This window comes from Rhyacophila brunnea, unplaced genomic scaffold (genome assembly GCF_057557595.1).
Source record: "Rhyacophila brunnea isolate RB1 unplaced genomic scaffold, BYU_Rbru_1.0 scaffold_6, whole genome shotgun sequence".
NCBI classification, from domain to species: Eukaryota; Metazoa; Arthropoda; class Insecta; order Trichoptera; family Rhyacophilidae; genus Rhyacophila; species Rhyacophila brunnea.
Genome location: NW_028233276.1, coordinates 5,291,971 through 5,313,590, shown reverse-complemented (window position 1 = coordinate 5,313,590; position 21,620 = coordinate 5,291,971). Strand labels below are relative to the sequence as shown.

At 32.3% G+C, this 21,620-nt stretch overlaps 1 protein-coding gene across 1 annotated transcript in view; it reads right to left on the bottom strand.

Moving 5' to 3' along the window:
• LOC147065138 (43 kDa receptor-associated protein of the synapse) overlaps positions 1-21,620 on the bottom strand; it is a 230,891-nt gene that overhangs the window by 6,848 nt on the left and 202,423 nt on the right. The window contains exons 5-8 of the mRNA XM_085956936.1: positions 18,635-18,786; positions 13,936-14,058; positions 9,868-10,051; positions 283-483 (exon numbers count right to left, since the gene is read on the bottom strand). Coding sequence (XP_085813062.1) covers positions 283-483; positions 9,868-10,051; positions 13,936-14,058; positions 18,635-18,786 — 660 coding nt within the window. The remainder of the gene's footprint in view (positions 1-282; positions 484-9,867; positions 10,052-13,935; positions 14,059-18,634; positions 18,787-21,620) is intronic.

Here is a 21,620-nt window from a genome sequence, read left to right as displayed (position 1 = left end):
TCCGACATATAAACGCCAATTCATTAATTAATCATTTAATAGCAGTGGCAATTTACTAGCGCGCTTTATATATGGCATCAGGAGTGATCGAAATTTTAATTTTGACGCCATTTTTATCAGGTCAGGTTTTTCAAAATTATATATTTAAAAAAATGTTTCATATACTTATCAGTAATATTGTTGCTCAGTTAATAAAGATGTTACATCGACAACTATTTTATTTTGATTAATAAGAAAAAGTTATAATATATATTATGGTATTTTAGAAAGAAAAAAATTCACCGTGCAGTAATCGTGTGCATCCCCAAGCTCCCCTTGCCTTCTCAGGGAAGCCGCCATTTGCAATAACGCCGCTCTGTGGTGCCTGGTGTTGAGGTCTCCTGGCTGCAGCGATCTGCTGAGGTCGTACGCTCTCGCTGCGTGGGCTGCTCCTCTTTCTGCATCGAGCAACCGTCCGAAGACTTCGGAAAGACCTACGTATACCTAGAAATAAAAAAAAAACAAACTTAGAGCGGCATGCACAATCTAAGATTTCGATCCTAAGGATAAGTCGCCGAAAAGCATGACCTAATTATGGAAAATCCTGAGTATAGAGTTAAGGAATCCTTAACCATAGACTACTTTTGTTATGAACACGCCCCCTTCTGTATTACCATTTACCACTGACAGTTGCTGTCAAAATAAATTCGCATGTCTATAAAACAGTCCATACACTCAAATTCATTTAACAATGTATCTCAATATGGATATTGATAGTGTTAATTCGTTTGGCATGTACTTGCAGAATATTATTTTACTTTTATACGCCAACCCGCAGAAATACAAGATGCCAGGTGATAGAATGACACTTGAAGCTAGTGTTACCGGTTCTTGCGGTGCCTGTGGAATCACGTATAATGACTTATAACGGAAACATAAGAGTATTATAATTAAATATTAATATCGACGGCCCCAGGAAAAACCATGATAAGTCTAAAATCATAAATGTTCAGGAGAGCGAAAAAACTAAAATATTTACGCTATTAAATTCATCATATAAAATGAGTAAATTTTTTCTTATCTTATTTAAATAAATCAGATAGACCATTTTATGGTCTATATTCCTATCAAAATTTAATGGTGATTCATTAATTAACAGCTGAGATAATGTCCAAAAATCGTTTTTATTTGGAATAATATTACGCACTTTATATTTTGACTCGATTCAACATGCTTTTGCGCGGACGAAATAGATTACTGACTCCGCATAACACATTCATATTCTGAGATAGAAACCTTATTTTACGTCGCATTTTTCTTACTCCATACGATTTTATTAATTACAACTATAGTTATAACGCTCTTTTACGGAAAAATTGACATTGCGCAATATTTAACTCGAAATAGTACAGCGTGTCTATAAAATCTTAACAAGGGATATAGGGACATATTGATATATATATATTTTTATACGGAGTTTTTATAATTTAAATGTATTTAAGTATGACTTTTTATGTTTTTTTGCAAATTATTATTGATATTTTTATAAATAATCAGAATATGTACATTACGAAATAATAAACATTCAGGAAAAATGTTTATAATGGAATAATAAAGAAGTTATGAGGAAATTAGTACATAACACTACTTACTACACCATCAATAAAATATCTATTTTTTATACCTACTTCGTAACAAATTTTTCATTAAAAATATAGAATAGATAGAAAAAAACAATGTAATGTTAATGGCCATGTATATCACTAGAACAATTTTAATTTAATTAATATTCAGTACAATTATCGAAACCAGAGAGATAATATATTTCATTAAATAAATCATTATAAGTTCGTTAATGGTTTACATAAAGGATATACCGAGTGAATTAAATTAGTAATTATCACTTTAGAACACACATAATTATTATTGTTCAATACAAAAATACAAAAATATTAAATAACTAGTGGAATATAATATTATAAATAACAATTTGGCACAAATGTACCTACCAAAGCATCGAAATGTTGGAAAAAATATATTTAAGTAGGTTTATTAGTTTCAAAAATTATTCACTTTTTTCAATTCAATTTTTGCAACATAATATCTTTCTGTAATTGATCTTGTAAAATTGTAATTAAAAGCTTATAAATACTGATACAGTGATCATATTAACTTTCGTTTTGTTTTTCTAATGTTTATTGTCGATATGAGTTTAATTATCGATTAGTAAACATAGTTGAATTATATTTAATTGTCAACATAAATCATGAAACATCAGTATAAGTACGTCTTAATTGAACTCAGTTATGTTAATTAATACGAGGTGTCATGATTGCAATAATTTATTTGGAAAGATAAAATAAATATGTACCTCCCCAACATTGTAATATTTAGTTTAAAATTTAAATAATCGTGGTACGAATCTGCATTTTTCTAAACGGTTGGCTTTTAACTAGTATTTTCTTTAAATGATACATTATATTGTTATCTAATCTAATCAATTACGTAGAGTTTTATTAAATACTTTCTCAAAAAAACATAGTTTAATATCAATTATCATTCATAGCACTTTATTTAACTTACTATTTTGATCGATCTATATAACTCCGACCGATTTAACTTAGATAAAAAATAGTAATTACTATTTATGCTAGTTTTCATATTTTAAAACAATCATATTCAATAAATTAATACTAGGTTAGTATATATGAGAGTAGGTACTAGATTTTTCAAAACCAATTGATATTTTGTTTGATATTATACCTACCGGGGATACCACAATATGTTAATCCCATCTCATACATATTATTTACCTAGATTCTAGACAACAATAAATGATTCATAAACTGACTATTATACACGTTTTTCGGTAAAATTCTATTGAAAATAATAGATATAATAAGTTTTCAAAAAACCCGGCTAATCTTTTCTTTTAGGTGACCGACATGTAATAATAATTTATAATCCACAGAGCTCGTTTTCGAGAAACATTCAATGTACAAAGTAATAATAATATATACCCTTTTATATTATTGCAAACATAAAATTAACACGTCGGACGTATTTAAGTTTTACAATGAGCTTAAGTTGGTCCCAATGTGTACAAATCAATTAGTAAGCTTTTCGGAAATTCTCACCATTTGAAAGAGTAATAAAAATGATTTTTTTCACTTTCTTAAGTCATAAATATTATTCCGTAATTAGTAAGAATTTTACTAAGAGAATAATAAAATAAACTCTCTTGTATTTGCTAGCTAGATAAGTCCTTCCTTTTAAATAATAAAATATTTTGTAATTTAAACATGAAAATACTGCCTAGTTGTTATTATCGATGTACAAGACTAATTTAATCAAAATGTGTCATACTGTACCGAAAATAAAATATTTTTTTGAAGTTAAAACATAATATTATAGGTATAAGCATCGGCCTATAACATCGTGGGTTCCGAGTTTGAATCATGGGTCTGAAAAATAGATACAAATTGTTTTTCAATTTGTGGTCGGAGTCAGAGTACGTACCTAATAGGTTGAGCAAGTGGCTGACATCCATTTCTCGTAAAAACAAAACCTGTTCTCCAATCTGTGGGGGGCCTCATTATGATCGGACATGATCGGATATTTTAGGTGGGTACATTTTTAATTGCAAAACAATTTGTTTTCTAGTGATAGGTAATAATATTTAATTAAAATACTTATGTCGTTTTCTGCTGGGTATTTATTTAAATTAAGTTTATTTATAATTACATACTTTTTTTACTCATCTAAATAATTGAAACAGTGAATTATTATAATGATATATCCATATCGTTTTCTATTGGATATTTGTTTAATATCAAATAATATAACAATTTCAAACTTAAACATTACCTACAACATTGTTTTTTGGGTATCTAAGTAGAAGAGTAATTAACCGAAAATAGTCGAAGAAAGCTTGTGGAGGTCTTTATTTTGCGGTGGATTAAAATTGGCTGATGAATCAATATAATGAATAATCAATATTTAAACATTATTACTGTGTCCTAGTATAGTAAAAGTACCTACCTATATTAGTACAAAATAATTCTTTTCTATTTTGTTTGTTTTATATTCAATAATATAATATTTTGATAATAAAACACTAGTACTAGTGACTAGTGAGTAGCTTTTTAACTAAAACTGCATTTACCTACTGCAAATTCCAATATTTTCCGAAGATAAACCAATATATTTTTCAAAACTAATGTGATACGTCAATATAAACCATGCCGTATATTAGGATCTCCGTTAAAGACTGTTATTGCAAGTATAACAACCTTCTTACTCGTAAAATAAAACGCAGTACACTTTTTTTATTGATATATGACTATACTCCTCGGATATTTATGTGAACACAAATTTGGTCGATGCGATATGTAGATATAGAGCACCATTGTCGAAAATCTAACTTTGTCAACTTTTATGCTAGAGACCTGAAATTTTTACAGGACATGCACAAAAAATATGATATTATAAAAAGCTAATAAAACTTAAAACGCTATTTTCAGACTTATCATGGTTTTTCTAGGGCACGTCGATATGTATTTATGGTTATTGCATTTATAAAATGCATTTGTCATATTTTTGTCATCGTTTAACAATTATAAAATAATTTACCTAAACTATAGGAAAGAGAATTTTTAAATATGGTATTATTTTCAATAGAAATGATCTTAACTAAGGACAATATTTCTGCATAGTGTTTTCAGCTAAGGAAATTTTAGTTATGACAAATGTTTCTGCATTCCGCTCTTAGATACTTGTTTTATTAATTAATATAAAATTTTTAATAATATGAATATTTTTGATGTTGAAATTCAGGATAATATTATAATATAATATACACGAATTTAAAACAACTACTATGATGGGCGCCGATATCTGTGATTCTCAATCAGGGTTCCGCGATAAAAGCAAAATCTTTTATATGTAATGAAAATGACATAAAATATATTGTCACTGTACAGGCCAAGTAGTGTAACCCTCTAATATCAAATTATTCAGGAGGTGAAAAAAACTGTGGGAATTGGATTTACTTATTATTTTATATAATATATTTTTTTATATACATTATTTTATTACAAATTGAGTGGATTACTCTGTACGTACCCCGTGGCTTACGTTTAAAGACGGTTACAGCATTTGGCTGGAATATTTTTTGTCAAGTTACAAATGGCTTAAAAAAATCGGTGTGTGTACTTATGTACGCGCGTTAGAAGTTATACTTCTTTGGCGTAACAAAACAAAATATTATTGCAGAATGTACCTACTTTGGAAGAATAAAATCTTAAAACCTGTTTTTGAAAAATTTAGCAAACCGCTAATTCGCCCATCTTTACTTAAACAGATGACTGTACAACTATTTTCGTTAACAATAATAATTTATTACAAATCAAAAGTAAAACATAGCCTATGCCCTATTTAATGGTTTAACTGAAACGTGATTTTGGTTTTTGTGATGAAACATAATAATTATTATTGTCTTCAATTATTATAAAACGCTAATAAATAAATTGACATGGTATATACGACAAATGTTATCCTAAACTGTAAAAATATGTATTTTTGTGTATGAAGTGTCTAAATATTGTAAATTTGCAACATAGCATTGTTTGAATTATTTACCAACTCAACATTCACAAAATGTATTTATTTATTGATTTATAATTTTACTCATAAATATAAATAAAAGTTGCAACATTCAGTCTTTACCCAACTGGCCCTTAATATCACAGCTGAAAATTAAAAACCTCCAGCATTTAGAACACCCGAACGTCGCCACGCCAAATAAATTATGTTGCATCGGCGGGCAAAACTTCCATCCCGCCAAATTAATGCGTTACATTTGTGCGCGCAACTTCGTCACACGCCAAAAATACACTCTGATCTGTTTTCCCAAACGCGCCTAAAGAAGTATAACTTCAAAAACTTATTGTAAAAATCATTGTAAAAGTTTATCTTGATTGGATATCGCGTTAAAGGTTGAGTGAGAGATTTTAATTGGGACATTTATAGTTTGAATAGTATACCATGGCGCGAAAAAGGTTGAGAAGCACTTCACTGGGTAATGCGTACGTATTACGTGGGTATCTGTTTGACAAGGGTTACACTATTATTAATTTAATCAGTGGCGGTTTTCCACAAAGCAAATGAGGGGGTCGCTTTGTCAGAAAGTGCCAACATCTTAACACGATACGTTCCTAGGTATTTTTCACAATCTGTCGAAAATCAATAATTTTATTAATGCATCAACCAAAGTGTAAAAAATACTGTCAATATAAATCGTCACCTCAATACTACAACTAGATAACTTTGATTTGGCCATTCTTGGGAAAATGAAATTTTAAACTTTACTTCTTGATTAAAATAAATCTACGCAATAATTATTATTTAAAATAAAAATGGAAAATTGTGCTTGTCTAATTGAAAATAATTAAATAATGTTCATTTTTTTAAACAAATATTGTAGATATATTACTTTATTTATTTCATGCATATCGATATATATGCGATATATATAACGAACTAGCAGAGCGTATTGAAACGCATCCAACCGCGGCGACACGATTAGACAATCTACTTCAATCTACATTGCGCACAACCATAGACTAAAATATAACCAATAATAATTATTGTTGATATGATACATTAGCATAGGGTAGGGTAGGCACTGCAACTTTCTCGCCAACCATCGACAAAAGACGACGTCGAAAAAGAAGAACATAATAAAAATATTATTGTTTATTTTACGGAGTAAAATATTTATTTAAATTAATATTAGAGGTGTATTAAAAGTACATGGAAACTAGAGGTGAGTTGGAAATACTGTCACCAGTTTGTGTACTCAAGTATCGGATGAACACTACCCATACTCAGTACGTGTGGCCCAAAAAACTTGTGATGATATCATTGCGAGTTTCGTTGGCTAGTTGGTAGACTTTCAATACTATTGACATTAAACGCGCGCGAGCGAGATAGTACTCGAATACACTTATATTTTAATTTATTAGTCTACGCATGCGAATGACATCATCTTATGTATGAGAATAGGTCATAAATTTTCTGCAGCAGCATATTATTCGCTCTAAAATGTGATTGAGGTGACAGAGTTGACGCAGTTTACAATAAAAAAATCACTGTTCTTCATTATGTAACAAGAATATTATAACCGAACAGAAAAACAACTCATAAATTTAAATTGTGTTTAAAATTTTATAATAAATGGGATATTTCGAAAAGCCCAGCTCAGTGTATTTTTAGTGATTCTATTGAACTCGATATTTTAAATACTAATATGGAATTAAGTTTTAGTTCCAGTATAGTATGAGACTTATGTCGCATACGCACGCCAAACGCTCTATATAGTATTCCAAATACTAGTAAGTATTTTGGAACAAGTTTTGATACTAAGTATTTTTTTTTACTGGTAATAAGTATACTTAGCCTTCAAAATCGACCAGTTTTCCCACCTTTACTGCGCAATAAAAATAGTTCGTCAACTCAATACTACAACTAGATAACGTGATTTTCACTGATTTTAAGATAGCTATTAAATAATACCCACGGTGGCCGCGCGGCTTAAGCGTTGGACTGTCACGCCGTGGGTCTCAGGCTCAAATCCTGGGTCCAGCAAGTACACATATTGTTTTTCAATTTTGTGTGTGAGTCAGGGTATGGACCTAATAGGTTGAGCAATTGGCTGACATCCATTTCTCGTAAAAAACATAATCTGTTAATACAAACCTCTACTCTGTGGAGGCCCATATAATCCTATTAGGATCGGACATGGTTGGAAAAATTAAATAATACGGTTCTACATTTCATTCTCTAAAAAATCATGAAACTAGTCAGATATTAATGGGAACTGTATTCATTTTGGGGTCCCGACATAACCGCCCGGACATTACCGCCCAGACATTGCCGCCAAAACAATTTATATATGAGACAATTTTTAATTTATTTTTACATAATATTATTTTTTATTTTTACATAATATTATATTTTAGATACACAAAAAAACATACGAATAAGATATAAAAAAATAAATTATTTTTAATTAAATTTCAATATTGTGTGCTAACCTTCTTAAATATTCTAAATTATAAATACTACCATACAAAGGCATTAACTAAGTGTTATAAGCTGATGATTTTGAGTTATTACTCTACTGAAAGCTGCAACGGATTAAATTTCAAATATCTATAAGTATGTAAATTTATATCGATACGCAATTCATATTAGGTATATCGATTTATTTCCGGTTCGGTACATATTTAAACACGTGCGTTAACATGATCTTACTCCCTACTTCATTTATCGTTTGTCAATCTATGGCTACGGCCGTATATTGTAGCTTAACCACTTGGAAATGCCAATAGAAATGGCGTATTTCAAAAAAATACTACCTTATTCTTAAGTCATTAATTATTATAAAACAATCATTATTCGTAGCATATTTATCACATTTGAATGTTCAAAAACATAGCTTATAGTAAGTATCTTCAGAATTATCTTCAAATGTGTTAATCGTGCCCAGTATTTTAATAATAAAATGCCTAATTTTTGTAAAATTTTGGATCACCGATAATATAAAATATTATTTTTTATCGTAAATATTTCACTATATAACATTAACATTAATTTTACTAATAGTTTTATAAATGCGTTTAAAAATTAATAAATCTAAAAATACTACTGCGCATGTATGTACTGAAATATGACTATATTCTAAAACATTAAATCGAGAGGTATAAAAAAAACTATTTTATGTAATAAAAATACTTTACGCAGTCATTAAATGTTTAAAATAAATATAAAGGATAATAAGGCTTCAAAATTATGTAAATAGATTATCTACAACGTTTAAGGTATGTCCAGGATCATGCTTTGAAAATAGAACAAAAGCTCCATTTTGACCTACGCTGAGCATGTCCCCCCTTAAGTACTTAGGTACTTACACTTATATAATATTAACAAATATTGACGACATGGCCGTGCGTATTTTCTTCGATTTTTCATATTATGTTTAGGTACCAATCGATGCGGAAACAGAAACGACGAAATTCATGAATAAATAATCGCATTGTATAAAAAATGCAGGCAAATCATTTTAAAGAATAGTCATTGCGTTTAATGTCATCAACAATGTTTAAGGATTGTTCAGGCTAATGCTTTGAAAATACCATAAATCTCCATTTTGACCCACGTTGGGCATGTGGGCCGTTAAAGAGCTGCTACGGAAACATAATAATAATAATCAGTCCATTTCATTACCTACTTCTTTCGTTGTCATCTTATATACTTTTATCGAAGGTTAGGGACACAGAACAGATAATAAATAGAATACCGATAGGCTATATTCAATACGCCCCATCTTGATGCAGGGTTTTGAATGTGTGAGTGTCCTACGAAAACGAAGCACGCATTATGCACGTGCAATAGTGTGTGTAATACGCCAACATTAAATGAGCGTAAATCCATAAACCGAGAGCAGTTTTCAGTATTCGACGTAAAACGTGTTCTTGACACGTGTGTAAACCCGGATTCTTCCTTACTTGAGTCGGTTACCTGCTATCGCCTTAACCGTTATGTATTTCAGTTCCCATCATTAATTTCTGAGTACCCTGGTTGGGGACTAAACTACATCTTCCTATCCGCTATATTGGGTCATTCGTAACACATCATCAACGAATTGCATTGTACCACTTACGAAAGTTATCTTCAACCTTTTCCTTGATAATGATCTGGAGTAAATCAAACTTTATTACGGAAAATATGATCGAAGTATTCCGGCTGTCTACGTCTCTGATGGTAGCGATAAACCCTCTTGGTTTATTTGCATGTATTAAAACCTGTAGCCATTCAATAATTTACCTGTAAAAGCAAAGCATTGTCATGTGTGTTCTGCGCAGTTTTATGAGCTCGTTGAAAGCTGTCGACGGCTTTGGTGAAGGCGCCTAACTCCAAGGAGACAGCACCGACTGTCAGGTGAACGTAACCCATCGTTGGACAGCCTTCGCAGTCGTTGTACAGTGACTGACGCGCGTACGAAAGGGCCCTGCAATGGAGAGAAATACATTATCACATAAAACAAGCCAAACGAATAATACAAACATATTATGTGTCAACTGAAATAATGTTATAAATCGTTTTATACAGATAAATACTTCTTCTTCTTCCACGGTGCTACGTCCCGGGGTGGGATTTCGCCTCCTCCACAACCGCTCTCCACTCACTCCGGTCTCTCGCCATGCTTCTCCAGTTACCGGGTCTTCCTATATGAAGCCAGTCTACTTCTACAACGTCAGCCCATCTCCTTCTTGAACGGCCTCTGGGTCTCTTCCGTTGGGGTACCAACTTCGTCATGATCCTTGACGCTCTAACTTCAGGCATTCTCTCCACATGTCCCGCCCATCGTAGTCGTTGGGTCTTACCGTATCTTATGATTGTTTGCTGTTCAATCAGCTCTTCCAACTCGTGGTTCATTTTTATTCTGTAGTTCCCATTTTCCAACGTGAGTCCAAAGATTTTTCGGAGTATTTTGCGCTCGAAGACACCTAATTTGTTTTCCTCGTTTTGAGTTAAGCATCAAGTCTCATAGCCATAAGTGACCACTGGCCTTATAATTGTTTTATATATTAGAAGTTTACTTCTTCGGCCTAGAATTTTCGACCCCACCAGTCGCTTGCAGGCATGCCAGCATTTATTCCCGGAGATAAGGCGGATTTTTATCTGAATCCGAGATACGTGAACTTGTCCACCCCTTCATATGCATTGTGTCCTGTGTCTTTATTCTGCAGCTGTACCTGATCGCGTATGCTGACCATAATATACTTAGTTTTACAGATAAATACATAACATTTCAAAAACAATAATTAGAGGGAGGTAGTCCTTGGATTTAGACCCCCCCCCAGGGTCGATACAAAGCATAAAATAGTTTAGTATAACGGAACAGTGGGGCGCGGATAACATAAACAAGTGACGTGTACACGATAACTACATCTGGGTGCAGTCGTTAATTATGCAGGTCAGGTTTCATTGCTACAACCAACGTAGTAAAACATTTGGACATAGAGAATATACGTGGGATAGTGCACAGGTATATGGTGGAAGAAGTAGGCAGGCTAAGAACAAAATTCAGTTGCACCGGCTATAAACATACCACATAAACGCGAACTTGGATAGTTTTCACAGAAAATATGTCGACATTGAGCGAGAGAAAATGATGCAACAGGTTTCATGTAAGAGCAGTCAGAAATAATAACATAGTATACATTTTTATTAAAACTAATAGAACATTTCATTTACTTGCTTATAAAAAAAAAATTAAAAAACAATAAAAAAAAAATAAAAAAAAATATCCTAAAGTTTATTACAGCTACAAACACAATTTAATGATAGGGGAATGATCGCATATTTTTACATAAGAAATCAATATACGGTACAATGTTTGAAATGATATTTCACAGGGTTTGCTCCACTCACCGTTGAAAGACACGACCTGTGTTTATTTTTTATTACCTTCTTCTTCTTTGGCCATATCCGCCCCTTAACTGGAGCATATGGACACCACGCGGCGCCATCAAGAATCCCTGTCGCTCGCTTTCTTGCTTCGTTCCAGGTCAAACTATCATCCCGTAGCTCCGCCGTATACACTCTGTAGATTGTATTTGGCGGCCTTCCAGGACGCCGGAATCCGGTCGGTTTGAAGAACAGGCAAGCCAGATTGAAGTTCTCTTCTGGCATCCGCAGCACGTGGCCGAACCAGGTCCAACGTCGCCTCTTCACTTTCAGCGTGATGAGAGTCTGAGCCTTCGTAAGGTGCCATGATTTGCTACCGTAAAGCAGCACCATCAGAATGCAAGCGTTGAATAGGCGGCATTTGGTTTTGACCGAGTACAATCGTGAGTCCCAGATATACCGCATCGAGTTGAATGTTGCTCCAGCCATTCCCATTCGGATAGCGAGCTCTTTCTGCAAAATGCCATCTCCCGTGATGTGTACCCCCAGGTACTTGAAGCTGTCGACGCTCTCGATGTTTTGTCCGTCGCTAATCAGAAGGAAATCTGGATCAGTACAGGTGCTATTACACAAGACGTTGGTTTTTTTTCTTACCAGTAATGCTGAAAATATTGTTTCGCATAGGTATGACTTGTCGCAATTAGGTCAATATATACATTTTGTATAATATTTTGTTTAACTAAATAATTAGTAGATTATTTATCCATATCGGATAAAGTGTTATGATCGCGTGAAAAATCGATTTGTATCATGTATCACATTTTTATGATTTTTTTTTCAAATACTGAAATATTTCGCGGCTCCCTAGCAGTAACTTCAGGGCCCCCTCAGTGGCCGCGCCCCCCAGTTTAAGAAGTACTGCACTAGAGGTGTAAACTTTCATAACTGCAGCGAGTGGCATCCGGCATCATTATAACAATCAGATTATGATAAAAATTAAATGAATATAATATAAAGCCCCCTTTTTTCAATGGACCACCCCATACCATTATTCAGGACACCTGATTTTGGCTAATATCCTTTAAAAATTAACCAATCTGTATAATACTACTAATCACGTATACATACAATTAATAAAAACAATATTTGAAATCAAAAATATTTTCATAATAATGGAAACGTGCCTTTAGGTACATATTGTAATAATGTCATCCACAACCACAAATAATCAAATAAGACAGTGCGCTATAAATTACACATGGATAGGCACCTGTGGTCAGTAGCGAATTACCGTAAAGGCACGTGCTAAGGGACCCCTCAGGCACGGTGCAGCTCTGAAAATTTGTGGGGAATATTCAGGTGTGTCAGGTAGAACGAGAATTGTTTTCCGATCGTGGGGATCGCTTTTTGATTACGTTTAACAATGCCATGTTAACATTACGTAAAGGAGAAAGTTAATTTTAAAAGTCTCCTGTATTCAAAACGCAAAAAAGTCTCAGGGTTACCTGCAGTAGCATGTACTAAAATGAGCAGTGATGTTCCTAGATAAAATGCCGCCCCTATGCAGCGCCAGAATGCCGCCTCATTTTTTTATACATTATTTTTATCATCCTTTCATGACTCCAATATTTAATATATGTGTTGTATGAATACATTACTAACAAGATGTTTACCACTAAATGCCATCCCTGCTTCAATAGACAATAGGTATTGCGAGTCCACGGTTTCCAAAACTCGCGAGTGACTACTGACTAGCAAACATTTTACACAAAATTGAATAATTATGTACCTACCTATAATTCAAATATAATTCTCAAATCTGCACTTGGCATTGCTGTTTACCAAGGACGTGACGTCCAAAGAAAACGGAAGTAAACTAAACATAGCGAACCCAACACACATTATAGTCGTATTACAATTTTTATAGTAATTAATAGGTACATTTTGTTTCAAACCAGTGAGATGAACTTTTTAATGGAAAGATATTTCCGTTATTACTTGTTTAGGTGGCTATTTCTATATATACCTAATGATTCTCCTCAATTTGCCGCCTTTCGGGTAACTGCCGCCCCCAAGCGACGCTCAATCTGCCTACCCCCACGGAACGTCACTGACTGATTGACCCGTCTACACGTACAAAATGTGCATTTCACTAGGGCGTCCTATTTTAGGGGGGTGATAAAAAATCTTTATAAAATATTTTTTTTCCTTGTTAGTGTGACGGCATTTTGGCGCTGCCTAGGAACGGCATTTTGTCTAGGGACGTCACTGCTATCAGTATATTGAAACAGGTTGTTGATGATGATGATCAAACTATTCAAAACTTTTTCGACAACAAAGACGATTTTTTCGTGAAAACAAAATAAAAAAAGCGCACCTTCATAAGGTAGAGGCGGGAGCATAAAGTCGTTGCCTAGACGCCCCTAAGGGTATTAATCCGCCACTGCCTGTGGTTTTTGTATTGGAAAATTAACTACGTACCTTTCAAGTCCTCCCAGCGTTTGGTGAGCCCTCGCCAGATTGAGGTAGGCCTCCGCTCTCATGGGGGGCGAATCCAGCTCTTCGGATATTCCCAATTGTCTATGCGCAAACTCTAATGATTCCCTGAAATAGACGAAGGTAAAATGTCAGCGGCTTATTTATTGACCTAGTTACAGGGCTCGTAATGTAATGAGACCCGTTCGAACAGATATCCGGTTCGTGGAATCAGAGTCTCGATTGTTCACGTTTGAGAAAAGTGAATTATTGTATTCCCCTTTGAAAAAAGTCAAAGATTGCGTGCCATAAACCTATTTTCTTCCTGCTGTAAATATATATATATATATATATTACAGCACATATATATATATATATAATGTATTCTCGTTATGTATTGTTGTCAATATAATCGATAGAAATATTTTATTATTTTGTAGCATGCAATATAATATGTATAATGAGAAAATAATGATACTATGTCGAAATGTTTCAATACATTGCCTTGGAAAGTATCAATAAAAAAAATACAAAGCGACTGCCTAATCTGCAAACCAGCTAACTGCAATTTTGATCAAAAATTAGATTTTGATGGCATTTTGTTATAAAGCATGTTTTCTATGCTAAACCTATTAATAAACGCGTTATCGTTCTTCTTATGGAAGTATGGACGCTAAACCAAGATAAGCTTTCGAGATGTGGCTATTTATAGACGCATCCGCAAAATTCCTTGGACTGACCGGGTGACAAATGTTGAAGTTCTCAATCGAATAGGGAAGGACCGAGAAGTTCTACCTAGTATCAAAACCAGGAAACTACAGTACCTCAGCCACATTATGAGAGGACAAAAATACAGCATTCCCTAACTTGTCATTCAATGAAAGATCAATGGGAAGCGTAGCAGAGGACGGCGCCGCATTTCGTGGCTTAAGAACCTCCATGATTGGTACGAGTGCAGCTCCACTGAACTGTTCCGGGTAGCAGACGATAAAGATAAGATCGCCTTGATGGTGGCCGACCTCCCCTAGGGGATGGCACAATAAGAAGAAGATCATTCTTCACGCAAAACAGCCAACTGCGGGTGCCAAATTTCCAATTCATAAATGGAACAACTCTGTTCTTTATATAAATTTTCTTTATATATAAAAGGGAAGCTAAATAATTAATGTATTAAGTTCATAGTGCAGCTTATTTGTAAGCCAAGTATATTTTTGGAATTGTTAAATTCTGCTAGATAGTTAAATTATTAAGTTTTTTTCCCCTCCTGTACCAACAATTTGCCCAAATGGAGTTAGCCGGTTTGCAGATAAAGCAGCCGATATGTATTAGACCAATTTTAGAAAAAAATCTTTTACTGAGTGGGATTCGATCATTTTCGACTTTTCAAATTTATATATTTTTTATAAAGATAAATAATATTATAATTATTATATAAATATTAAACAAGGAAACTAAACTACTGTGACTACATCTGACGCCATCTATAAATCAAGTTGATAAAGTAACTACCTCGATTTAAATTACAAGAATAGTATCCATTTCTTGCGGAAGTTGAAACACCTCAGATAACGTAGTTTTTAGAAATTATTCGCAAGGACACATTTCGTCTTGTAAAAGTATAAAAATATATCATTTTCCCTCCTAAGTGGAACATAATATAGGCCTCCACATGGCGGAGATTATATTTTAACAGGAAAGGTTGTAAGCCATTAATCCCAACCCACTAAAACCTTGTTCTGTATTCAGAACACGTCATTGATAAAATAGCACGTCATTTTTGGCAGATTCGAGATCGAACCCGCTAATTCTTGTTAAATATTTCGTATATTTTTTATATTTGGATCTTGTGTGGTGTTTTATATAATTTTTATTAAAATATATGTTAAAAAAACGTTTGTCGGGAAAACAAGTAGGTACGATTTCCTTGAAATTAAATTTAGCCTCATGGCTCTCTACCTATCTAGTGAACAGAAGTCTTCATATCTGATAATATACGACTCGTTGCATGCATGCAAGCTAGATATAATATGCGCCGGTAAAATAATGCAATCATCAAATAATGGATTGTGGACTCCGCATACACAAAACAACTGCATTCGGATAATATTGAAATTTGCACGCTAGATAGAAGATAAATGCGAATTCAGTATTAGGAATTTTGAAAGCTGTTCTATTTTCGAATGGAACGAATGTACGTGTGTATTGATAACAAACAAGTAGGTATTTTTTCTTCTATTGGCAACCCTAAATTAAAATGTCAGCTCGCATTCTGGTGTTAGTTTGTTTACGTAGGTACGTACATTTTTCGATGTTTTGTTATTATTCATTTTAAAAATAATTGTCAATGCATTGCTTTATATGTTATCACGTCATGACGTATCTTGAACTAAATTTTACAATATTCAAATGTTTGCATTGATTCGGCAATATGACGTGAGATACGGGGAATGTCAAATTGAAGTAGTCAATATTTATTCAGGTAATATCAGCACATATAAACATGTATGTAATTAACTAATGAGGTGAATCTGAAATAATAATAGAATATCATAGCAGGAGCAAAGTTCTCTTCAAATGAATGTGCAATTTGATGTCACTTGTAGCTAAATTTAATACATTTAGGCTTTATAGTTAAAGTATATAGAGAAAAAGCTTTTTTAATATCGTTGTTTTTATTTAATAAAACGCAATTTTTTATAGTACTTATTCCACTTTTAATTAATATATTAGGACCGGTTTCGTCCGCTTCAGTGGGACATTTTCGACTGAATACATTTTTTTTTTAAAACAATATTTATCAAACAAAATTCAAAGCGATAGAAATAATATAACAATAGGTACATAATAATTATCCGTCCAATAATACCTTCCCAATAACAGACTAATTTAAAAATAATGAGGTTGGACATTAATATTTCATACTACGTCAGGGGCATTAAACAAATTATTTTAAATATTAACAAACCACAAAATATGAAACAATCTACACTTACAATAACATTAATATCAACAAATAATTATAATTAGTCAAAATTAACAATAATTTTTTTTTTTTTTATAAAAAAATAAAATAAAATTATCAATTGAAGTGAGATGGAATAAAAAACAAATACAACCAAAATATGAGTCAGAATTCAATAAAAATAATAAATAATGTACAATATATAAAGTTATGTTATGACAATCCCAAATATTAAATAGGGTACAATAATGGAGAAGACACAAAATATAATTGATCATTTAACAAATTAGAATTGGGCAAAAATTTATACCTATTAATTTAGAGGATTTCCTGTTTATCCAATTTTATAGATTTCTCATTCAAATGCAGGATTTTAAAATTTTTACTGATATTAAAAGAGTGATTATTTAAACTTAAATGATTTCCAAAAGCTGAAGATTCATTACCATTTTTGGCACAGGCTAAATGTTCTTTGATCCTAGTATTAAAGGATCGTCTCGTTTGTCCAACATATTTGGCATCACAAGAGTCACAACTTAATAGATAAATTCCACTTTGGTTAAGTTTATCTAATCTATTTTTAGTATTCACCAGTATTGAATTCAAATTTTGTGTGTTGTAAAATGTTACATTAAAAAGTTTTTTATCTATTTTTCTTGAAATATTTTCAGACACTCTTCCTAGGAAACATAAGAGTGTCTGAAAATATTTCAAGAAAAATAGATAAAAAACTTTTCAATGTAACATTTTACAACACACAAAATTTGAATTCAATACTGGTGAATACTAAAGATAGATTAGATAAACTTAACCAAAGTGGAATTTATCTATTAAGTTGTGACTCTTGTGATGCCAAATATGTTGGACAAACGGGACGATCCTTTAATACTAGGATCAAAGAACATTTAGCCTGTGCCAAAAATGGTAATGAATCTTCAGCTTTTGGAAATCATTTAAGTTTAAATAATCACTCTTTTAATATCAGTAAAAATTTTAAAATCCTGCATTTGAATGAGAAATCTATAAAATTGGATAAACAGGAAATCCTAGAAATTAATAGGTATAAATTTTTGCCCAATTCTAATTTGTTAAATGATCAATTATATTTTGTCTTCTCCATTATTGTACCCTATTTAATATTTGGGATTGTCATAACATAACTTTATATATTGTACATTATTTATTATTTTTATTAAATTCTGACTCATATTTTGGTTGTATTTGTTTTTTATTCCATCTCACTTCAATTGATAATTTTATTTTATTTTTTTATAAAAAAAAAAAAAAATTATTGTTAATTTTGACTAATTATAATTATTTGTTGATATTAATGTTATTGTAAGTGTAGATTGTTTCATATTTTGTGGTTTGTTAATATTTAAAATAATTTGTTTAATGCCCCTGACGTAGTATGAAATATTAATGTCCAACCTCATTATTTTTAAATTAGTCTGTTATTGGGAAGGTATTATTGGACGGATAATTATTATGTACCTATTGTTATATTATTTCTATCGCTTTGAATTTTGTTTGATAAATATTGTTTTAAAAAAAAAATGTATTCAGTCGAAAATGTCCCACTGAAGCGGACGAAACCGGTCCTAATATATTAATTAAAAGTGGAATAAGTACTATAAAAAATTGCGTTTTATTAAATAAAAACAACAATACAATGCAGTTCCACCATGAATTGACAGTTAACAAAATAAAGGAATTTTTTTAATAGCATTGGTAGGTGCTTACCTATACTTTCCAAAGTCCATATACGCTTGATAGAGATAGCCTAAAAGTTGAAATTTGTCTCCACGCTGCCTGATAGTCTTCAAAGCCGAAAGCCAAGTCTTCACCGCTGCTTGCTGCTTGTGGCATGCGTATAACTTAACGCCTTGGTCTATCTGCAAAATAGAAAAGACACATCTCTTCATGATAAATACACATCCCAATCATTGCCTCGACAACGAACAGATTTACACAATGTTGAAAAACATACGAAACGTTAGGTTAGGTTAAGTTTTCATTCTTGAATTCATGAATTTTGCCAAAATCACCTATGAAAATTGAATTAATGTTCATATTGAATCTAATAAAATTGGAGACCGTATAGTAGGTATTAGAGGTGGGAAAACTGGTCGATTTTGAAGACTAAGTATATTTACTACCAGTATAAAAAAATACTTAGTATCAAAACTTGTTCCAAAATACTTACTAGTATTTGGAATACTATATAGAGCGGTTGGCGTGCGTATGCGACATAAGTCTCATACTAAACTGGAACTAAAACTTAACTCCATTTTAGTATTTTGAAATATCGGCTTCAATAGAATCGGTAATAATACACTGAGCTAGGCTTTTCGAAATGTCCCATTTATTATAAAATTTTAAACACATTTTAAATTTATGAGTTGTTTTTATGTTATGTTAAAATTTTCTTGTTAATATAAAATGAATAACAATGATTTTTTTATTGTAAACTGCGTCTCCTCAGTCACCTCACCACATTTCTGAGGGATTAATATGCTGCTACAGAAAATTTATGACCTGTTTGTTCATACATAAGATGATGTCATTCGCATGCATAGACTAATAAAAATAAAAATATAATTGTATTAAAGTTAGTGCAGGATCCCATAGACTTTTCGTATACATAATATGTGGAACACATTCTGACAATAATTGGAATAGATATATAATGTCGATGTTGCCAGGCGATATTAGTAGTCAATTTTTTTTATTGAGGTTTTTTTTTCATTCTTATAACCCACTTCTTCTTGTTCTTCAATAAAACCAAGACAAAATCAGGGATTGATTGAAAATGCAATAATTGTACCGTGCCATCGGCATGGTCGTAGAACGGTTCGTCCCATTTGAAAAAATAAAAATAGCGGGTAGTGCAATGTGTTCAAAATTATCGATTTTTAGGATCCTCCTTGGCTTAAACTATTTTATTTAGTAGCATGTTTGTATAGAATCACCCAGATTGCTTTCTTTATCATATTGTATGCATATGACATTAGTTTTAGTATTATGGTTAATACAGAAACAGTTTAGGTTGCACAAATAGGTAGGTGAATAAATGAAATAACGATAACCACTAACCACACTAAGTACACATTTATTAAAAAAAAAAACAAGTCAAGTGTTCAAACTGCTTTAAGTATCTTGATCACAGTTTTTACAACATTACTTACACATTTGCACAATGATATACATGTCAAAGCAGATTTCTTATAACTACATGATAATGTACGGCAGTTAGAATTACATTTGCATGGTTCAACTAAATAATTTGGTAGAGGTTCATTCGTCATTTGCCTTGGATACAAATTATTTTCTCGTAACTCATAGCCAAGTTGTAGGAAATCAGTAGGCTCAATAGTGTATCAGATGAACTTTTAATATAAATAAACTTGTGTCTATGGGATCCTGGACTAAGTGCTACCTCGCTCGCGCATTTAATGTCAATAGTATTGAAAGTCTACCTACTAGCCAGCGACTCGCGATGATATTATCATTACAAGTTTTTTGGAACAAGTTTATTGGGCCACACGTACTGAGTATGGGTAGTTTCATCCGATACTTGAGTACACAAACTGGTGACAGTATTTCCAACTCACCTCTAGTAGGTATACGGTCATCTCATTCCGATAAGAAAGCTCACGGTGAACTGTGCCACGGTGAAATGTTTTACGTATAATTGACATGTAACCAATATGTACAATATGTACATAATATGTGGTATCATTAGTTAAATATATTATGTGTAAAAATAATATTCTACAGTTTCTCAAATATTTTGGACAACTCCATGCGTAAGAATAAAATTAGCACATTAAATTGCTGTTGAAAATATTCCGAAGACACGTTTCTTCCATAGCGCAAAAGCAAACAGTAAATAATTTTATGTAAACTTATAACAGGCGTGAGGGCATATTATGCAAAGTCGTGCAACTTTTTAAAGCGCTTTTGCTCAACGGAAAATTATATCAAGGTATAAAATAGTAAAAGCGATATTATATATATTGTTAGGGGTCATCTATATATAACGTCACGCCCTAAGAGGACGAAGGAAATCATGATATAACATAATGATTTCTGACAAAGAGGCTAAGGAAAGGTTTCGTCAAAAAATAAACAAAATTTTAACTCATTTTTAGAACAAAATATTAGATGAATTGGGTTTTTTTCCCCCACCATAATCTCGTACTTGACCCCGTGCGAATTATTCTTGAACACGAATTTAAAAAAAAGCTGAAGGAAAAATATTTTTTAAAACTAGTTTTCAGACAGTTTGAATAAAATTGGAAAATCGTTTGACCAAATGCGTAACCCAAAAAAAGATTATGTTAAAAATGCAATTGTTATTGAACATTCATAATTTAGAACACCTCAAAAATATAATACCTATCAGAATAAAAAAAAATGCAAAAAATATGACTGAGTATAGAAGCCCATACTGCATTCATTGTATTACAGTCAATGTAATTTACCAATAACTATTAATATTTATTATTATGTGTCATAAAAATGCTGACGACATAGTCATAACTAGCCGATCCAAACAAAGACTGATCGACCATGCCACAACATTGAAAAAGGAAGCGGTAAAGCTTGGATTAGAAATAAATGCCTGCAAAACAAAATACATGATATCCACGCGGTCCAGGGTCCACCTCGAAATATCTGTGTGGAGCAGCAGGTATGGGAAGAGGTTCAGAGCTTCACGTACCTG